This window comes from Pantherophis guttatus, chromosome 2 (assembly GCF_059756535.1).
Source record: "Pantherophis guttatus breed Tessera chromosome 2, ASM5975653v1, whole genome shotgun sequence".
NCBI classification, from domain to species: Eukaryota; Metazoa; Chordata; class Lepidosauria; order Squamata; family Colubridae; genus Pantherophis; species Pantherophis guttatus.
In genome coordinates this window covers 263,506,121-263,522,996 of record NC_142064.1, presented here as the reverse complement: position 1 = coordinate 263,522,996, position 16,876 = coordinate 263,506,121, and the positions used below count along the sequence as shown (strand labels likewise).

The window sequence follows — 16,876 nt, the reverse complement described above, 5'->3', positions numbered from 1 at the left end:
CAAAGACATGGAAATCAAGTCATGCCATGAAGCCACAAGTGTTTCACGGATCAGGATAAGCGTGTGGAGGGGGTTTCTTTTATCTTTTCCAGATGCAAGATTGCAAACTATTACAATCTTATTATTATTCCACTCCGGGCCTTTTTATATGATGCATTAATTATCCTTCACCCTGAAACTGTATCATTGCACTACCCTAACACTCACTTGCACACCAAAATTTCCCTCACCCCAGAAACCCCCTTCCGCCATCGCAGTGCAAAAGCATAGAATAAACCCCCGGACAGACCCATCCATACAAATTTCAGCGCCTGTTTCCTGATATGCGGGGCCTCTCTAGGAAAGCCAGCTCTGTAGATTTAATTATTTTCATTATCTCAATGTTTCCCAACTTGGGCAACTCTCGCTGGTGGGATCTCGCTGAGAATTCTGGGAGTTGTAGTTCCACATCTGGTTGTCTAGATTGAGAACATTATTTTATGGAGATATGTTCTTTCAGAGACGCTTACCAACTTTTCAGCTAGCTCTCACCTTTAAAGCAGCTTTATGTCAAATTCAGTGCTTATTAAACTTGACAAATTTTAGAGGTGTAAACTTCAAGTCCCAGAAATTCCTCAGCTAGGAGTAACTGGGAGTCCACGCATCTCAAAATTACCAAGGCTGTAAAACATTTCTCTCTAGAAAGTACCTGCAAAATACTCTTAGAATAGTAGAGCTGGAAGGGACCTTGGAGGTCTTCTAGTCCAGCCCCCTGCTCAAGCAGAAGCTATATCATTTCAGGTAAGTAGCTATCTAGTCTCTTCTTAAAAACCTCCAATGATGGAGCACAATGTCTGAAGGCAAGCTGCTCCACTGGTTAATTATCCCAACTGTTAGGAAATTTCTCCTTAATTCGGTTGCTTCTCTCTTTTATTACCATAGTTTCCAACCATTATTTCTTGTCTTGTTCAAAGCACTTGTAGTGCTTTGGAAAATAATTTGACCCCCTCTTCTTTGTGGCAGCCTCTCAAATACTAAAATACTGCTATCCTGTCACCCCTAATTCTTCTTTTCTTTAGACTAGCCAAATCCAAAACCTGCAGCCATTCTTCATATGGTTTAGTCTCCAGGCCTCTTCTAAAAGTGGTTTTATTAGATTGTAGTACTAATAGCAATAAACAAGAGCAACAACAATTAAAATATGGAAATAATTTTAATTGTATGTTCGAGATAAGGGATCCAGTATCTTTCATTTTATCTCAACCTAATTTTTGCAAACTTTTGCAAACTTCTGACAAGTAAAATCAATGGGGAATCCAGATTTTTTTTTTTTTTTTTTTAATTTGATTTATATGCCGCCCTTCTCCGGAGACTCAGGGCGGCTTACAGTGTGTTAAGCAATAGCCTTCATTCTTTTGTATGTTTTATACAAAGTCAGCTTATTGCCCCCACAAACTGTTAAGATTCACTTAACAACCATGTTACTAACTTAACAAATACAGTGATTCACTAACAACTGTGGCAAGGAGTCGTAGAATGGGGCAAACTCACTTAAGAAATATTTTACTTAGCAACATAAATCTTGGGCTCAGTTGTGGTCGTAATCTGATTTACAGTTACATTTAGTTAACCTTCAAAACAGTTAATACTGTATGATTATTCTCTGGTTATCCTCCCCCTGATCATATTAAATCTGGGGGTTGAAGTCCACATGTCTAAAAGTGGCCAAGATTGAGAAACACTGACCTAAACAAATAAACTATTCTAATACTAGTCAAAAAAATGTGTCCTTCCCTATTGAAATGTGTGGTCTGGCTTTTAACACACCTCCCTGAACTTGCAAAGTCACACGTGTCCTCTGTTCCATGTGAGTCGCACATACTGAGTTCTCACAACCGCTCAGGAGACCAGAAAAGTACAACTGGAAAGGGCAAGGTGAGTCTATTTTAACCTTTATTTTATTTATTGTATTCATCCATTCTTCACAGCTTAGCATCTTTCCTGAGACCTGCTGATTTGTCCAGAAAACCATGAGTAAACTCCAGGCGACGCACTAATTCCTAACAGAACAATTAATCAGCGGAACAACTTGCCTCCAGAAGTTATGGGTGTTCCATCACTGGAGGCTTTTAAGAAGAGACTGGACAACCATTTGTCTGAAATGGTATAGAGTTTGCGATAGTGACGAATATCTGTAGCTCGGATGTAGGATGAGGGTGAAGGTTTGTTCTCCGAGCTTGTGGGTTGCCTTCCGAACGTTTCGTTAACAGGCTGGATAACATCTTCCGTGGAATTTAGGGAATGTCATGGTTGATGTTCTTCTGCTTATCAGGGCTTCGTGATGAGAGGGTTATGTCAGGTAAGGCTCTTGTGATGTGTCTTGTCAGTGGTCAATTGTGGGTCACTTCAGGTGAGGGTCTTGTGATGGGGAGGTCACATCAAGTGAAAGTCATTGGGAAGTGAAGTGCTGGTTGGGGGGGTTGGGGGCTGGTTGAAGGTTGATGCAAGATCCATCACTAAACCCTCACCTGACATGACCCTCCCATCACAAGACTTACTGTTTTTTTCAGAAAAATGGGCCAAAAAAAGCCTCGAAAACGGGTGAAAAAAAGCCCCCAAAACAGGCCGAAAAAGGCCTCGAAAATGGGCTGAAAAAAGTCCCAGAAACAGGCCAAAAAGACTGTAAAAGGCCCAAAAAAAGGCAGGCCAAAACCTTTTTTTGTTGTTTTCCTCTTCTAAATTTAGGTGTGTCTCATAGTCTGAAAATACAGTAATTTAATTGCAGCGACTTGCTTAACAAATTGTGGCCAAAAAAAGTCATAAAATGGGGCAAAACTCACTTAACAAATGTCTCACTTGGCAACCTCAATTCTGGGCTCCACTGTGATCATACATGGAGGACTACCTGTATTTCTCACCCTTGCCAACATTAAGATCCGTGGATTCCAACTTCAACCTGAGTTGAAATCCGGATATCTCAGAAGTTTGCCAAGTTGGAAAAACACCGATTTAAGTGGGTATCCAAGGCTTCGAAGAGTTTTTGGCCCCGGCAGTGAGTTCAAAATACAGGTAAGTCCCCCACTTACGACAGTTCATTCACTGACTGCTCAAAGTTACAACGGCACTGACAAATGTGACTTAATGTTAAGTGAATCTGGCTTCCCCAGGGACTTTGCTTGTCAGTCACAAGTTCCATTTTTCCCCAGGCCTTGTTAACTTTGAACAGTCGCTAAATGAAGTGTTGTTAAGTCGAGGGCTACCTTGTATCAACTGCAGTGATCCACCTAAGGCGCTGGGCCAAGAAAGCTGGTAAAATGGGGCCAAACTCACTTAACAACAGAAATTTGGGGCTCAATTTTGCGACCGGAAAGTCGAGGACTCCCTGCACCCAAAGATGCGTCCGTGGGGAGGTGAGGGGGCCACATTGTTGCCTTTACACACATACACATTATACACACACACACAAACACAGAAGGAACCTTTCGGACCCCCCCCCCACTCTCCACCCGCGCCCCCACCCCGCCTTCCGTGAGGCAGGAGATTTCGCGCCAAGGGGAAAAGGCCCCCCAGATCTTCTGCCGCGCATCTTCCCGACGGCGCCGCAATGGTTAAAGGGGCCAGCGAGCTCCGTCGCTTAGAGAGACAGGAAACGTGGAGCAAACGGGGGAGGAGGGAGGGGGGGCGGCCGGCCCCGGGATCGCTGCACTTTCCTGTCCCACCGTGCCGGGGGTCGGGCACCGGCCGTGGGAAAGAAAGGGGAAAGCGGAGGATCGCTGAGCTCCGGTGCGTGGAAGGTGCTCCGAGCGCAAATTGCAAGAGGCGATTAGCGCGGGGTGTGTGTGTGTGGAACAATTGCGCGTTGGGGGCGATCGCTTGCAAACGGGGGGGGGCTTTCGTGCCTTTTTTAGCCCACGCGTTCCTCCCTCTCCCCACTTGGAGGGGCTTTGGCTTTCTTTTACTAAAGCTGCCCCATCCTGTTGCAAAGATCGAGGCTGACACACACACACACACACACACACACACACACCCAAAAAAAAACTTGCTAGTGGGCTTTCCTTTGGGGCACGAATTGGGCGGGAAGGAAGGACCGAAGGAACCCTTGATTAAGGAGGGTGGGTTTTTGAAAGCTCTTTGGTGAGCTATTAAGAATAGGGCAATGGTTTGGGTGAGCTTTAACCCATCCTTTGTTGGCCAGATTCAGTTTGTTTCCGATCCGGATAGAGTTGGAAGGGACCTTTGGAGGTCTTCTAGTCCAACCCCATTGCTCAAGCAGAAGCAGATTTCCCCCCCCCCCTCCACGCTTGTCTAGAGAAAAGGACCAAGAGGGGATATGATAGCATTCCAGTATTTGAGAAGCTGCCACAAAGAGGAAGGGGGTCTTATTTATTTTCCGAAGTACCAGAAGGCAGGACAAGAAACAATGGATGGAAACTAATCAAGGAGAGAAGCAACCTGGAATGAAGGAGAAACTTCCTAAACAGTGAGGGCAATCGACCAAGTGGAATAGTTTGCCTTCAGAAGTTGTGAGTCACCGGACACTTTATTTGTTTGAAATGTTTGAAAATTGTTTGAGCAGGGGGCTGGACTAGAAGACCTCCAAGGTCCCTTCCCGCTCTATTCCGATTCTGATTCATTTCAGAGAAGTGGCCGTCCAGTCTCTTCTCAAAAACTTCCAGTGATAAAGCAACCCATAACTTCTGAAGGCAAGCTCTTCCACTGGTTCATTGTTCTCACTGTTAGGAAGTTTCTCCTTAATTCCAAGTTGCTTCTGATCAGGGTGGATAAAAATCAATGATTTTTTTTAAAAAATCAAAAAAATCAGATTTTTTTAATTTAAATCGGATTTTTTTTATTTAAATCGGATTTTTTTTATTTAAATCGAATTTATTTTAATAAAAAACTTTTGGGGTAAAAATCTATTGTAAGATAGTTTTCTATTTAAGATACATAAATGGGCCAAACTATGTTATAATAATAATTTTAATTAGCAATTTTATGATGTTTGTGTATCTATATTTTTCTTGACTGTACACCGCCTTGAGTCCTACGGGAGAAAGGCCGTATAGAAATATAATTAATTAATTAATTAATTAATAAATAAATAAATAAATAAATAAATAAATAATAAATAAATAAATAAATAAATAAATAAATAAATAAATAAATAAATAAATAAATAAATAAATAAATAAATAAATAAATAAATAAATAATAAATAAATAAGTTTATTCAGCATGAAATGGCGCTTAGTTATGTAGCATGAGGCTGTATATTCTGCAACACTGGGACTATCGGTGAGTCAACAGTGGGTCAAAGGAGTAGCAGAGATGACAGTTGCTCTTTAAAAATTATGATTTAAATCGAATTGATTTAAATCAAGCCTTTTTACTAATGATTTAAATCATGATTTAAATTGTGATTTAAATCAACTGGATTAAATCAAATCCACCCTGCTTCTGATTTATATCCCATCTTTCATGCAGGAGCTTAAAGCCATTAATATCCCTTATATCCTCCTTCCTATTTTTCTCCACAACAGCTCTGTGAAGTAGGTTGTATTGAGAGAGAGGGACTGGCTCAGAGAGCTTCTCTGGTGGGTGGGGGAACTAGAACCTGAATCTCCCTACACCAATTCAGCACTACATAATACACCTTTCTGGTGATGGAGAGAAAGGGAGGGAGAGGGGTATTGTGTATACAGGTAGTCCTTGACTTACAACCATTCATTTAGTGACTGTTACAACCGTACTAAAAAAAAAGTGACTTTTGACCGTTTTTGCACACTTACGACCGTTGCCGTCACGAGATCAAAATCCAGTTGCTTGGCAATTGGCTCATATTTTTTTATTTTTATTTTTATTTTTATTAGATTTATATATCGCCCTTCTCCCGCAGGACTCAGGGCGGTGAACAGCCAGATAAAACACATAAATTACAAAATTTAAAAACAGTATAAAATCTGATTAAATAATTTGGCCTGTGACAATTTAAATAGCCCTAATGTTTTTAAGACAAATGTAAAATTCATCATTTGAATTAAAAAGGGAAAAGAAGACGTTAGGCCAGGCCGGCCTGTTGAAATAGGAAAGTCTTGAAAGCACGGCGAAAGGTGCATAGATTCTCCGTATCTCCGGGGGGAGCTCATTCCAGATAGCAGGTGCTCCCACAGAGAAGGCCCTCCCCCTAGGGGCCGCCAGTCGACACTGTTTGGCTGACGGCACCTGGAGGAGCCCCTCTCTATGAGAGCGTACTGGCCGGTGGGAGGCTATTGGTGGCAGCAGGCAGTCCCGTAAATAACCGGGATATTTATATCCCGGTTATTTATTTATGACGGTTGTAATGTCCCAGGGTTGCGTGATCACCCTTTGTGACCTTCTGACAAACAAAGTCAATGGGGAAACCAGTTTCACTTAACAACCTTGTTGTTATAACCTGTAACTATAGTGATTCACTTAACAACCATGGCATTGTAAAATGGGGCAAAATTCACTTTAACAACTATCCTGCTTAGCTACGGAAATTTTGGGCTCCATTGTGGTTGCAAGTTGAGGACCACCTGTATGTGTTTTATTTTGAACTGATGAAGATTGGATTTCTTTTCCGGCAGGCAGGGGTAGAAATGGAGAATCAGGGACCGGTACGAAAAGTTCAAAGAGGACGGAAAAATTCTCATCCCGTTCAGCTGGGAGCCATCCAAGACTTCTCGGTTGGACTAGATTCCCGGTTGATTAAGCAGGAGCCAGAAGAAAATCTCCAGCAGCCTTGGGACGTCCAGCGGCAGGATTTCCTGAAGGCAATGCAACCTTCTCGTTCCGGGCAGAAGTGCACTCAGCTACCCAGTCCTGCCCGGTCTGCGGAGAATTCCCGATCCTCATTTAAAGAAACTGCTGATTTGAGTCAGAGGCCAGGAAGAAAGAGCCTAACCCGGCTTCTGCCAGGCCCCATCGAAGATTGCCGAGACTTCATTTCCTCAGTCAGAGTGAAGGAAGAAATTTTGGATGTGGAAGACACCTTTGCCTCCGATACCAAGCGCCAGAGGTTCAGGCAGTTCTGCTACCTGGAGGCCGAAGGGCCCAAGGAGAGCTTTTTCCAGCTGCAGGAACTCTGCTGGCAGTGGTTGAAGCCCGAGAGACGCACCAAGAAGCAGATTCTGGACCTGTTAGTCCTGGAGCAGTTCCTGGCCATTTTGCCCCCAGAGATGCAAGGCTGGGTCAAGGAGGGAAAGCCAGGGAGCTGTGCCCAGACGGTGGCCCTGGCAGAAGATTACTTTCTGAGGGTGCAGCAGGCTGATGGACTGCAAGAGAAGGTAAGCACGGCCCTCCTCCTCACCCGAAGGCAGTTAGAGATCGAACTGACAGCAATGTAATCTCTGCAATCGGCGTTGAATGTTGCTAGATCTGTTTCTTTACCATTAGTCCTTGCTTTTTCTGCCTAAAAGGAAATTGCCTTGAATTGTCTGGGGCTCGTTTCAAATGTTATCAATAAAGGAGAATATTTGTAGGTCAGGGTTGAAACGAGGGGTCCTTGGTCAGGGCTGAAATCTACTTACCTTCCCTACCAGTTCAAAAGTGCGCGCTCCGTGAGTGCGCCTGGACCCTATGGTCAAAAACAGATTACTTCCTGGTTAAAACCAGGAAGTAACGACATCCGGGTAGGTGGGTGGAGCCTTGTGCTGTTGCCGCTACCGGTTTCGCCAAACCGGTCCAAACCGGTAGCATTTCACCCCCGTCCTTGGTGTTCTCTGAGCTTGCTTGTTCTCTTGTAGATGTTTCATTACTCAAATTAGGTAATATCACCACTGACAGGGCAAAACACCAGAATATAAAATTGAATATAAATTGAGAACAAACCCCACTTCTAACCAGCACTCATGATGTTACCTAGTTTGGGGAGAAATCTGGGAAGAAGTACCGTATTTTTCGGACTATAAGATACACCAAGATTTCGAAGTGGTAAGAAAGAAAAAAAAAGTTTTTGCCCTCCCTGGCCCCCTGGAGCACTCTGCAGGCCTCCCAAACCTTCTGTGCACCCCGTTTTTGTGAAAATTGGCCTGTTTTTCACCCGTTTTTCGCCAAAACGGCATTTTTGCCCTCCCCAGCCCCCTGGAGCACTCTGCAGGCCTCCCAAAGCCTCTGTGCGCCCCGTTTTTGTGAAAAATGGGCCCGTTTTTCACCAAAACGGGTGATTTTGCCCTCCCCAGCCCACAGGACACTCTGCAGGCCTCCCAAACCTTCTGTACGCCCTATTTTGGTGAAAAACGGGCCTGTTTTTCGCAAAAACGGGACACACAGGGTGGGGCTTCAGGAGGCCAAAAATGGCTGTATTCGGTGTATAAGTCGCACCAACATTTCCACCCTCTTTTAGGGAGGGGAAAAGTGTTTCTTATACTCCAAAAAGTACGGTATTTCAAATCACTGAAAGAGATTCTCCTATACAGATAGTCCTCCACTTAACAACAGTTCATTTAGAGATCCTTTGAAGTTAGAATGGCACAGAAAAAAGTGATCTATGGCCGTTGGTCACATTTACGACCATTGCAGCATCCCCATGGTCACATGATCAAAATTTGGGGACTTGGTAACTGGCTTGTGTTTATGACGATTGCCATGTACCCGGGGGTCACGCAATCCCCTTTTGCGATCCCCTTCTGACAAGAAAAGTCAATGGGGAAGCCAGATTCACTTTACTAACATAACAAGTGCAGGCATTCACTTAACAGCTGTGGCAAGAAAGGTCGTAAAATGGAGCATAGCGACTGTCTTGCTTAGCAACAGGAGTCTTGGTCTCAATTGTGGTCGTAAATCGAGGACCGCCTGTAAACGAGGGTGGGAAAGTCCTGTGATATTTGCCAAGATTGACAAGCCTTACGAATGCCTGACTGAAACCTATAAAATTCTTGCTTGTTTGGTCTTTCCCAACTGTGCAGGCTTGGGAAATCCTTCCCTTTCCCAAGTCTTTTTTGGTTGTTGTTGTTTTTTTACTTTAGCTCTTTATAACCTGGATTTTCTGGTGGTGTACTGCCCAAGTATGAATTATAGTTTTTGGAGTTCAGAAGGATCAGCTGCTTTATTGTCCACAATAGACCTAAATATCTTGGACAAAGCAAATATATACTATATATTTTGTGTGTGTGTGTGTGTGTGTGTGTACATACATACATACACACACACACACACACGCAAACAAAAACACACACAACACACACACACACACACACATATATATATATATATGTTTTTCTATCAAGACCCCTGGTCTACCCCAGCATGTGGGAGGGAGCATACTGCATCCCTTTTGCCTTTGAGCTCCAATCCAGGAGCCCTCAAGCAGTCGCATTCACGACAAACCATTTTATACCAAATTTACCAAATTATTTCTTTATCAGCGAAATATAGCGATCTCTGGAACTTAAAATATATTATCCACTTAGCTTTCATTAGCCTCTACTAACATCATCAGAGTGTAAAAACTACCATTGAAGAGATATTCGCCTTTATGCATCATTGATCAATCATTGATCAATTGATCATCATTGATCAATCACGCGCGCAATGGCCAAATTGATCAATGATGCATAAAGGAAGGAATAATGGATGGAAGCTGAACAAGGAGAGAATCAACCTGGAAATAAGGAGAAATTTTATGACAGTGAGAACAATCACCAAACGGAACATCTTGCCTTCGGAAATTGTAGGAGCTTCATCACTGGAGGCTTTAAAGAAGAGATTGGACTGCCATCTGTCAGAAATGGTGTGGGCTCTCCTGCTTGGGCAGAGGGTTGGACTAGATGACCTACAATGTCCCTTCCAACTCTGTTAATCTATTAATATAAATCGTAGCACATGCAAAGGGGTTGGACTTCAGCTTTGGGTATGTAAGAGTACAGACTGAAACATTTCAGTTCCATTTTAGGAATATTCTAAGAGCCGTGGTGGCGCGGTGGTTAGAATGCAGTATTGCAGGCTAATACTGCTGACTGCCGGCTGCCAGCAGTTTGGCAGTTCGATTCTCACCAGTTCAAGGTTGATTCAGCCTTCTGTCCTTCCTAGGTCGGTAAAATGAGGAGCCAGATTGTTAGGGGCAAGATGAGCTTAGAGAGGGCTGTAAAAAACTGTAAAGCGGTATATAAGTCTAAGTGCTATTATATTTACCCTATCTGCTGTTTCATTCATTCTTAAGCTTTTTACAGACGGATCTCCCCTGGAAGTGAATAAGATTCTTAGGAAGATCAGCTGGATTAATTCAAGGTCTTTAGGGAACGTAGGTTCTGTGGTTTGTAAATCATGGCTTTTCTAGAGGTAAAGTCAGCCAGACATGATCAAAACAAACTATAGCTCAGAGGAGCCTGTGAAAATTACGCTTGCATTAAAACTTTGTTTCTGTTGCAGGTTTCCTGTCTGGGGGAAGACATTACTGTTATTAATTCTTCTAACTCAGAGCAGGTTCCGTCTGAAGCAGTGAATAGCCATCTCTCTGCAGAGGCCGAGGAAGAGAGCGATGAAGACGCCAGTTATTTAGGTAAGAGATAAGGGCTTGTCCTTCCATTTTCATTCTTTCCAGCCCCAAAGAACGTTTGAAAGAAATTAGAGGTAGGTCTTCACTTAAAAACATTTGTTTAGTGACTGTTCGAAGTTACAACGGCACTGAAAAAAGTGACTTGTGACCGTTTTTTCACAATTACGACCATTGCAGCAGGATGCAGAGTCACATAGGCAAAATTCAGTGCTGGGCAAACTGGCATGTATTTATGATGGTTGCAGTGTCTCAGGGTCATGTAATCACCTTTTGTGACCACCTTCTTGTGATCGCCGGTGCCCGGCTTGGTAACATAACCAGGTCTTGAGGGCCTTGCAAAGGATGGGACCAAATGATCAAAAAAGATGGGAGAAAGGATGTTCCATAAGGCAGGTGCTACAGCAGAGAAGGCACCCCTCCTTAAGTATCTAGCTAAGTTATCAAGCTATATTTATTCTAGAATTATAGAATAAACAGCCTGATGTCAGTGTTGTGGTCTGCCAGCAGCCTGCAGAGCTGGCAGCGGAGTCGGACAGTGAGGAGGCTGGGGAGGAACATGGGCCAGTCCTGGAGTCTGGGGAAGGCCTGGATGAGGGGTCTGCATTGGAGGCAGAGATGGGGCAAGGGCCATCTGGGAGTGATGCGTGGACTCCAGAGTCGGACATCAGAGAGGCAGAGATAAAAGAGGAGCCTGTTCCTAGTGTGTGCATGCGCAGAGCTGCCAGAAGGCACGAACAGTTAAAACAAAAGGGGTGACTCGGGAGTAAGGCCTGGAGATGATTGCCCCCTCCCATAAGGCTTAAAAGAGGAGCAAAGGCATGTGGGCACTTTGCAGGAAAGCAACATTGTTAATTCTGTTCCCAGTCGGCATCTCTGTTTGATTCTGGAATCCATGTGGCTTTGTCAAGTAGGTCTTTGGCAGAGTGTCAAGGGAGATAAAGGTTGATGATTATCCCGAAGGACTTCTCCCGTAGGACTTTTTGCAACTAATTGGGACTCAGCTGCGAATGAACGTAATTCACAGCTGTTGCAATAAAAGAGGTTTTTGGGACTACTCGTGTGTTTTAATGACTCAGGAAGCCTAGGTCACAACAGTCAGGCCCCAAAACCAAGAATGACACACCGAGTTACTTCCGTGTAGTTTCTCTATTGTTTTTCACCGACAGACAGAATGTTGCCAGATTAAAGCAACTATCAGCATAACTATAGATATAACCTGTGAACTGCTAGAGAGCGACCATTTTAGCCCTCTTCCTGCCTACCAGACATTCCGAGGTCTGCCGCCTGTGGGCAGCAGCCCCTCCCTCCTGGGACTCCAGACCACATTCCACCACATCAAATTATGTCAGCCCCACTAGATAGAACAGACTAGGAAATCATTGCCACAGCAAGACTAAGACTAAATGTATTGAGATTGGCTATAATAACAGCCTCCTGCAAGTCTGATTATGCTGTACATAATCCCCACTCTTATATACCTGCGAATTAGAGAGGTGTCTAAGCAGCTTTTGAATGTTATCTGGACTTTAAAAGATGTTTTAGCTCCCTTTGCTTAGGTAACTGCTGTTGCATTTCTCCGTCAAGGTCATTTTTCGTCACGATTCTCCTATTTGTACCTTCAGGCAATGACCAAGGTTATGAAAACGAAGAGGAGGCCTTCCCCTTTGAAAGGCACACACAAGTAGGCATCAGTGGAGTGTCCTTGGCAAGACTCAATGGGAAGTTATATCAGGTCTGTGGACTGGAAGAGATGGCCGGAAGTGAACCTCGTCAAGAAATCCATCAGGAAAACCAATCAGGCATCCCAGCTTTTTTTCACAAGGAAAGCTTACGAGAAAACACCTTCCCGCCGGGACGCCAGAAAGGAAAGAGAAAGAATACAGGTCCCCCCAGTTGGGGGACAATTCTGAACCATGGTTTTGAGTTTCCTCCAAGCCGAAAAATGCAGAAACTCTACACATGCACCTACTGCGGGAAGGTCTCTAATAACAGTGCGCATATGATCATCCACGAGAGGACTCACACCGGCGAGAAGCCGTACAAGTGCTCGGCATGTGGGAAATGCTTCAGCACAAATTGCAACCTGATGAAACACACCCGGGTGCACACGGGAGAGAAGCCATACCAGTGTCCCGAGTGCGGGAGGAGCTTCAGCGACAAGGCCTCGCTCATCGTGCACGAGAGGACCCACACGGGGGAGAAGCCCTATGAGTGCCCCATGTGTGGGAAAAGCTTCACCTCGAGCTCCAACCTCATCACCCACAAGCGGGTGCACACCGGGGAGAAGCCCTACAAGTGTTCCGAGTGCGGGCAGAGTTTTGTTCACAGGCCGCAGCTGGTTATCCACATTCGGACGCACACCGGAGAAAAGCCATACGAGTGTCCCGAATGCAGGAAAAGCTTCAACCAGAAAGCCGATCTCATCATCCACAGGCGCATCCACACCGGGGAGAAGCCGTACGAGTGTCCCGAGTGTGGGAAAAGCTTCATCTCGAGCTCTTACCTGCGGAAGCACGAGCGGCTGCACGCGGGGAAGAAAGCGCCCACGGGCGAAGAAAGCCACAAGTGCGGCTACTGCAGGAAGAGCTTCATCAGCCGATCCAAGCTCCTCATCCACGAGAGGACTCACACGGGAGAGAAACCCTTCGAGTGTGCCGACTGCGGGAAGAGCTTCAGCACCAGCTCCAATTTGGTCAACCACAAGAGGGTCCACACGGGCGAGAAGCCGTACCAGTGTTCGGATTGTGGGCAGAAATTCAGCACGAACTCAAACCTGGTCAATCACCGGCGGGTTCACACAGGAGAAAAGCCCTACAATTGCGCCGACTGCGGCCAGAATTTTGGTCATAAAGCTTCTCTCCGGAGGCACAAGAGAATCCACTCCAGAGAAGCCACCAGATGCCTGCTTGGAACGGGGGCAAAATGTTAAAACCAAACTTATAGCCACTAGCGTAAGGAAAGCTGCCTTATACTACGGTAGAGTCCTGGTCCATTGAGTCAGCGTCACTGGGAAGAAACCTTTCATGGACAGGTGTCACTCGCTGTCCTACCTGGAGAGATCTGCTACATGACCAGCCTATCATACGCCTCTGATCTGGGAACCTTCCGCTGCATTTCCAGATGTTATTAAAAAATTCCCCAGCAGAATGAGCAGCCACAGCAGCATGCGGTCTCATAGCCTGCACTTCTCCTGCACACGCTTACTTGGAGAGAAATTCAGTGGGGCTCTGCCAAGCCCCCAATTTTGTTGCAGGAGTCCCAGAAATCACCCAGGGCTCTATTAAGTCCATCAAAGGACTTCGGTATCTTTTTCCAACACTCATGTTTTACTCAAATGGTCCACCAAGAGGTTTGGGTCTCTCCACCGGTCTATTACACTGAATAGTGACTAGTTAGAATTTATTTTACAATGGAGTTAGGATCTAGATTCCTTCAGGGGTTGGAATTGAGGGGGGCTTTGGTAGCTCCTTAGGAAATTTAGAAACCATTGAGAAATATTCCTTAATAAGGAAGCACCACTCGAAATGTGTTAGCAATACTATTGTGGTGGAATGTAGTCTGGAGTCCCAAGAGGGAGGAGCTACTTCCCAGATGGCAAAAAGGGCAGCGGAGCTTGGAATGTCTGGTAGGCAGGAAGAGGGCTAAGCCGGCCCCTCCCTAGGGGTTCAGATAGTCCTCAACTTACAACCATTCATTTAGTGATCGTTCGAAATTACAATGGCAGCTTATGACAGTTTTTCACTCTTATGACCGTTACAGCATCCCCCTGGTCACATGATCAAAATTCAGCTGCTTGGCAACTGACTCATACTTATGACAGTTGCAACGTCCTGGGGTCATGTGATCTCCTTTTGTGACCTTCTGACAAGCAAAGTGAATGGGGAAGTCAGATTTCACTTTACAACCGTGGTACTAATTTAACAACTCTGGCAAGAAAATTTATATAAAATGAGGCAGAATTCATTTCGCAAGTGTCTAGCTCAGCAACGGTAATTTTGGCCTCCATTGTGATTGTACGTTGAGGACTACCTGTATATCTATAGTTATGCAGGTAGTAGCTTTGATCTAGCAAGATTCTGTCCATAGGTGAAAAACAATAAAAAAAAATAGAATAGAATAGAATAACAGAGTTGGAAGGGACCTTGGAGATCTTCTAGGCCAGTGTTTCCCAAACTTGGGAACTTTAAGAAGTGTGGACTTCAACTCCCAGAATTCCCCATCCAGCATGGCTGGCTGTGGGATTTGGGGAGTTGAAGTCCATACATCTTGAAGTTCCCAAGTTTGGGAAACACTGTTCTAGGCCAACCCTCTCTTCAGGCAGGAAACCCTATGTACCATTTCAGATAAATGGTTGTCCAATCTTTTCTTAAAAACTTCCAGTGTTGGAGCATTCACAACTTCTGGAGGCAAGTTGTTCCACTGGTTAATTGTTCTGTCAGGAAATTTCTCCTTAGTTCTGGGTTGCTCCTCTCCTTGATTAGTTTCCATTCATTGTTTCTTGTTCTGCCCTCAGGTGCTTTGGAGAATAGCTTGACTCCCTCTTCTTTGTGGCAATACCAAGATATTGGAAAATTGTTATCATGTCACCCTTATCCCTTCTTTTCATTAAACTAAGCATAGCCAATTCCAGCAAACTACTCAGAATTAACAGCCTGTAGTGTTGGGCCTTGGCATCACTCCCTCCTGTGACTCCAGGCTACATTCCACCAGAAATATATAATGTAGCTGCTTTGGTTAGCCTTGCCTATGTCCGTTTGCGAATCCAAATAAATTTTGTTGTTTAGGTCTTGAACAAAAAACTAGAATGCCATGGGAACATTGGGCAGCTTTCTGTAGTCTGGAAACTACACCATTGTATGGTGCTAACAGATGCAATGATCAGGTTTATAAGTAAAAAAAAAAATGGATCTTTTATACAATGGTAGCGTTTGAATAAAATGAACTCTTTGTTTATACTAGATAATAAAGCTTGCAAGTGAGAGCAATTTCTTTGTGGAACAACAAGGTGAAAATGCAAAGACATGACACAGAACGCCAAAGGGAAGTTAAGAGTGGGAGATTCAGAGGTAACATGCTGATTGAATCAGGATGGGAGAGTCAAGACGGCATTTCTGGGACCTGGGAATTTAATGCAAAAGTGAACACCCCTCCCTGCCCTCCTCCCCAATGTTATAGCGGTGGCCAGAGCACCAAAAAAATTTAGCTTCTGAACATCTTCAGTCTGCAGGGATTATGCATCTAAACCTTTCATGTTATCAATCTCATCTAATCCAGGCAGGAACTAACAAGGCTGTTTTAAGGAACAAGGAAAAGATGAAAATTCCTCAAAAAGTATACAATTTTAATAATTGTGTATACCTCCGTGAAGATGGCAAAGAATGTTTTAAATTATTTTGTTAATTATTTTTCCTCCAGGACAAATGTTAGTTCCTGAAAGACAGCTGAACTAGGACCTAAAAGTTTTCTTTTTTTAAAGACAAGACCCTCTGATTTTTTTAATTTTTTTTTAGAAATGAAAGGTAAAGGGTCCCCTTGCACACATGTGCTGGTCATTTCCAATTCTAGGGGGTGGTGCTCATCTCTGTTTCAAAGCCCAAGAGCCAGCGCTGTCCGAAGACTTCTCCATGGTCATATGGCCAGCATGACTAAATGCCAAAAGCACACGGAACGCTGTTACCTTCCCACCAAAGGTGGTCCCTATTTTTTCTACTTGCATTTTATACATGCTTTCAAACTGCTAGGTTGACAGAAGCTGGGACAAGTAACGGGAGCTCACCCCGTTATGCGGCACTAGGATTCAAACCGCTGAACTGCTGACCTTTCACTCGACAAGCTCAGTGTCTTAGCCAATGAGCCACCACATCCCTTTGAAGAAAACATGTTACAAAAAAAGAATAATCATATACAGATATACATGGATACACAAATACATTAAACAGGTAGTTCTCAATTTAGAACCACAACTGGGCCCAAAATTTCCACTGCTAAGCAAGACAGTGAATTTTGCCTTAATTTGTGACCTTTCTTGCCACAGTTCTTAAGTGAATCACTGTAGTTAGTAACACGGTTGTGAAGTGAATCTGGCTTCTCCATTGATTTTGCTTGTCAGAAGGTCACAAAAGGTGATCACCGTCATAAATACGAATCAATTGCCAAGCAATCAAATTTTGATCACAGGACCGTGGGAATACTGCAACAGTGTGAAAAATAGGTCACTGTTTCCAAATGCTCTTGTAACTGGTCATTAAACAAATGGTTATAAGTCAAGGACTACCTGTATAGGGTTCCTTGGTAGACACACACGCACACATCCTGATAGCTGATATTTATTTATTTATTTATTTATTTATTTATTTATTATTAATTTTATTTCTATACCGCC

At 44.1% G+C, this 16,876-nt stretch overlaps 1 protein-coding gene across 4 annotated transcripts; it reads left to right on the top strand.

Annotated features, from left to right (window-relative positions):
• Positions 1-1,755: 1,755 nt before the first annotated feature.
• Positions 1,756-15,461, top strand: LOC117663201 (uncharacterized). 4 transcript variants are annotated; one of them, XM_034413155.3, is made up of 4 exons: positions 1,756-1,914; positions 6,587-7,285; positions 10,368-10,497; positions 12,117-15,461. In XM_034413155.3, the coding sequence occupies exons 1-4, from the start codon at positions 1,762-1,764 to the stop codon at positions 13,421-13,423; spliced, it is 2,289 nt and encodes a 762-aa protein (XP_034269046.3). In that variant the 5' UTR covers positions 1,756-1,761; the 3' UTR covers positions 13,424-15,461. The 4 variants fall into 4 exon arrangements, with proteins under 4 accessions (XP_034269046.3, XP_060544298.2, XP_060544301.2 ...); XM_060688315.2 differs by lacking the exon at positions 1,756-1,914 and adding an exon at positions 2,029-2,338; XM_060688318.2 differs by lacking the exon at positions 1,756-1,914 and adding an exon at positions 3,569-3,762.
• The last annotated feature ends 1,415 nt before the right edge of the window (positions 15,462-16,876 follow it).

What these genes read in the sequence shown, in the direction of transcription:
- LOC117663201 (XM_034413155.3), top strand. Translation starts at nt 1,762, where the DNA reads ATGTGTCCTTCCCTATTGAAATGTGTGGTCTGGCTTTTAACACACCTC. An exon ending in GTACAACTGGAAAGGGCAAG is followed by an intron (nt 1,915 to 6,586) that starts GTGAGTCTATTT and finishes CTTTTCCGGCAG; the next exon opens with GCAGGGGTAGAAATGGAGAA. An exon ending in TGAAGACGCCAGTTATTTAG is followed by an intron (nt 10,498 to 12,116) that starts GTAAGAGATAAG and finishes TTGTACCTTCAG; the next exon opens with GCAATGACCAAGGTTATGAA.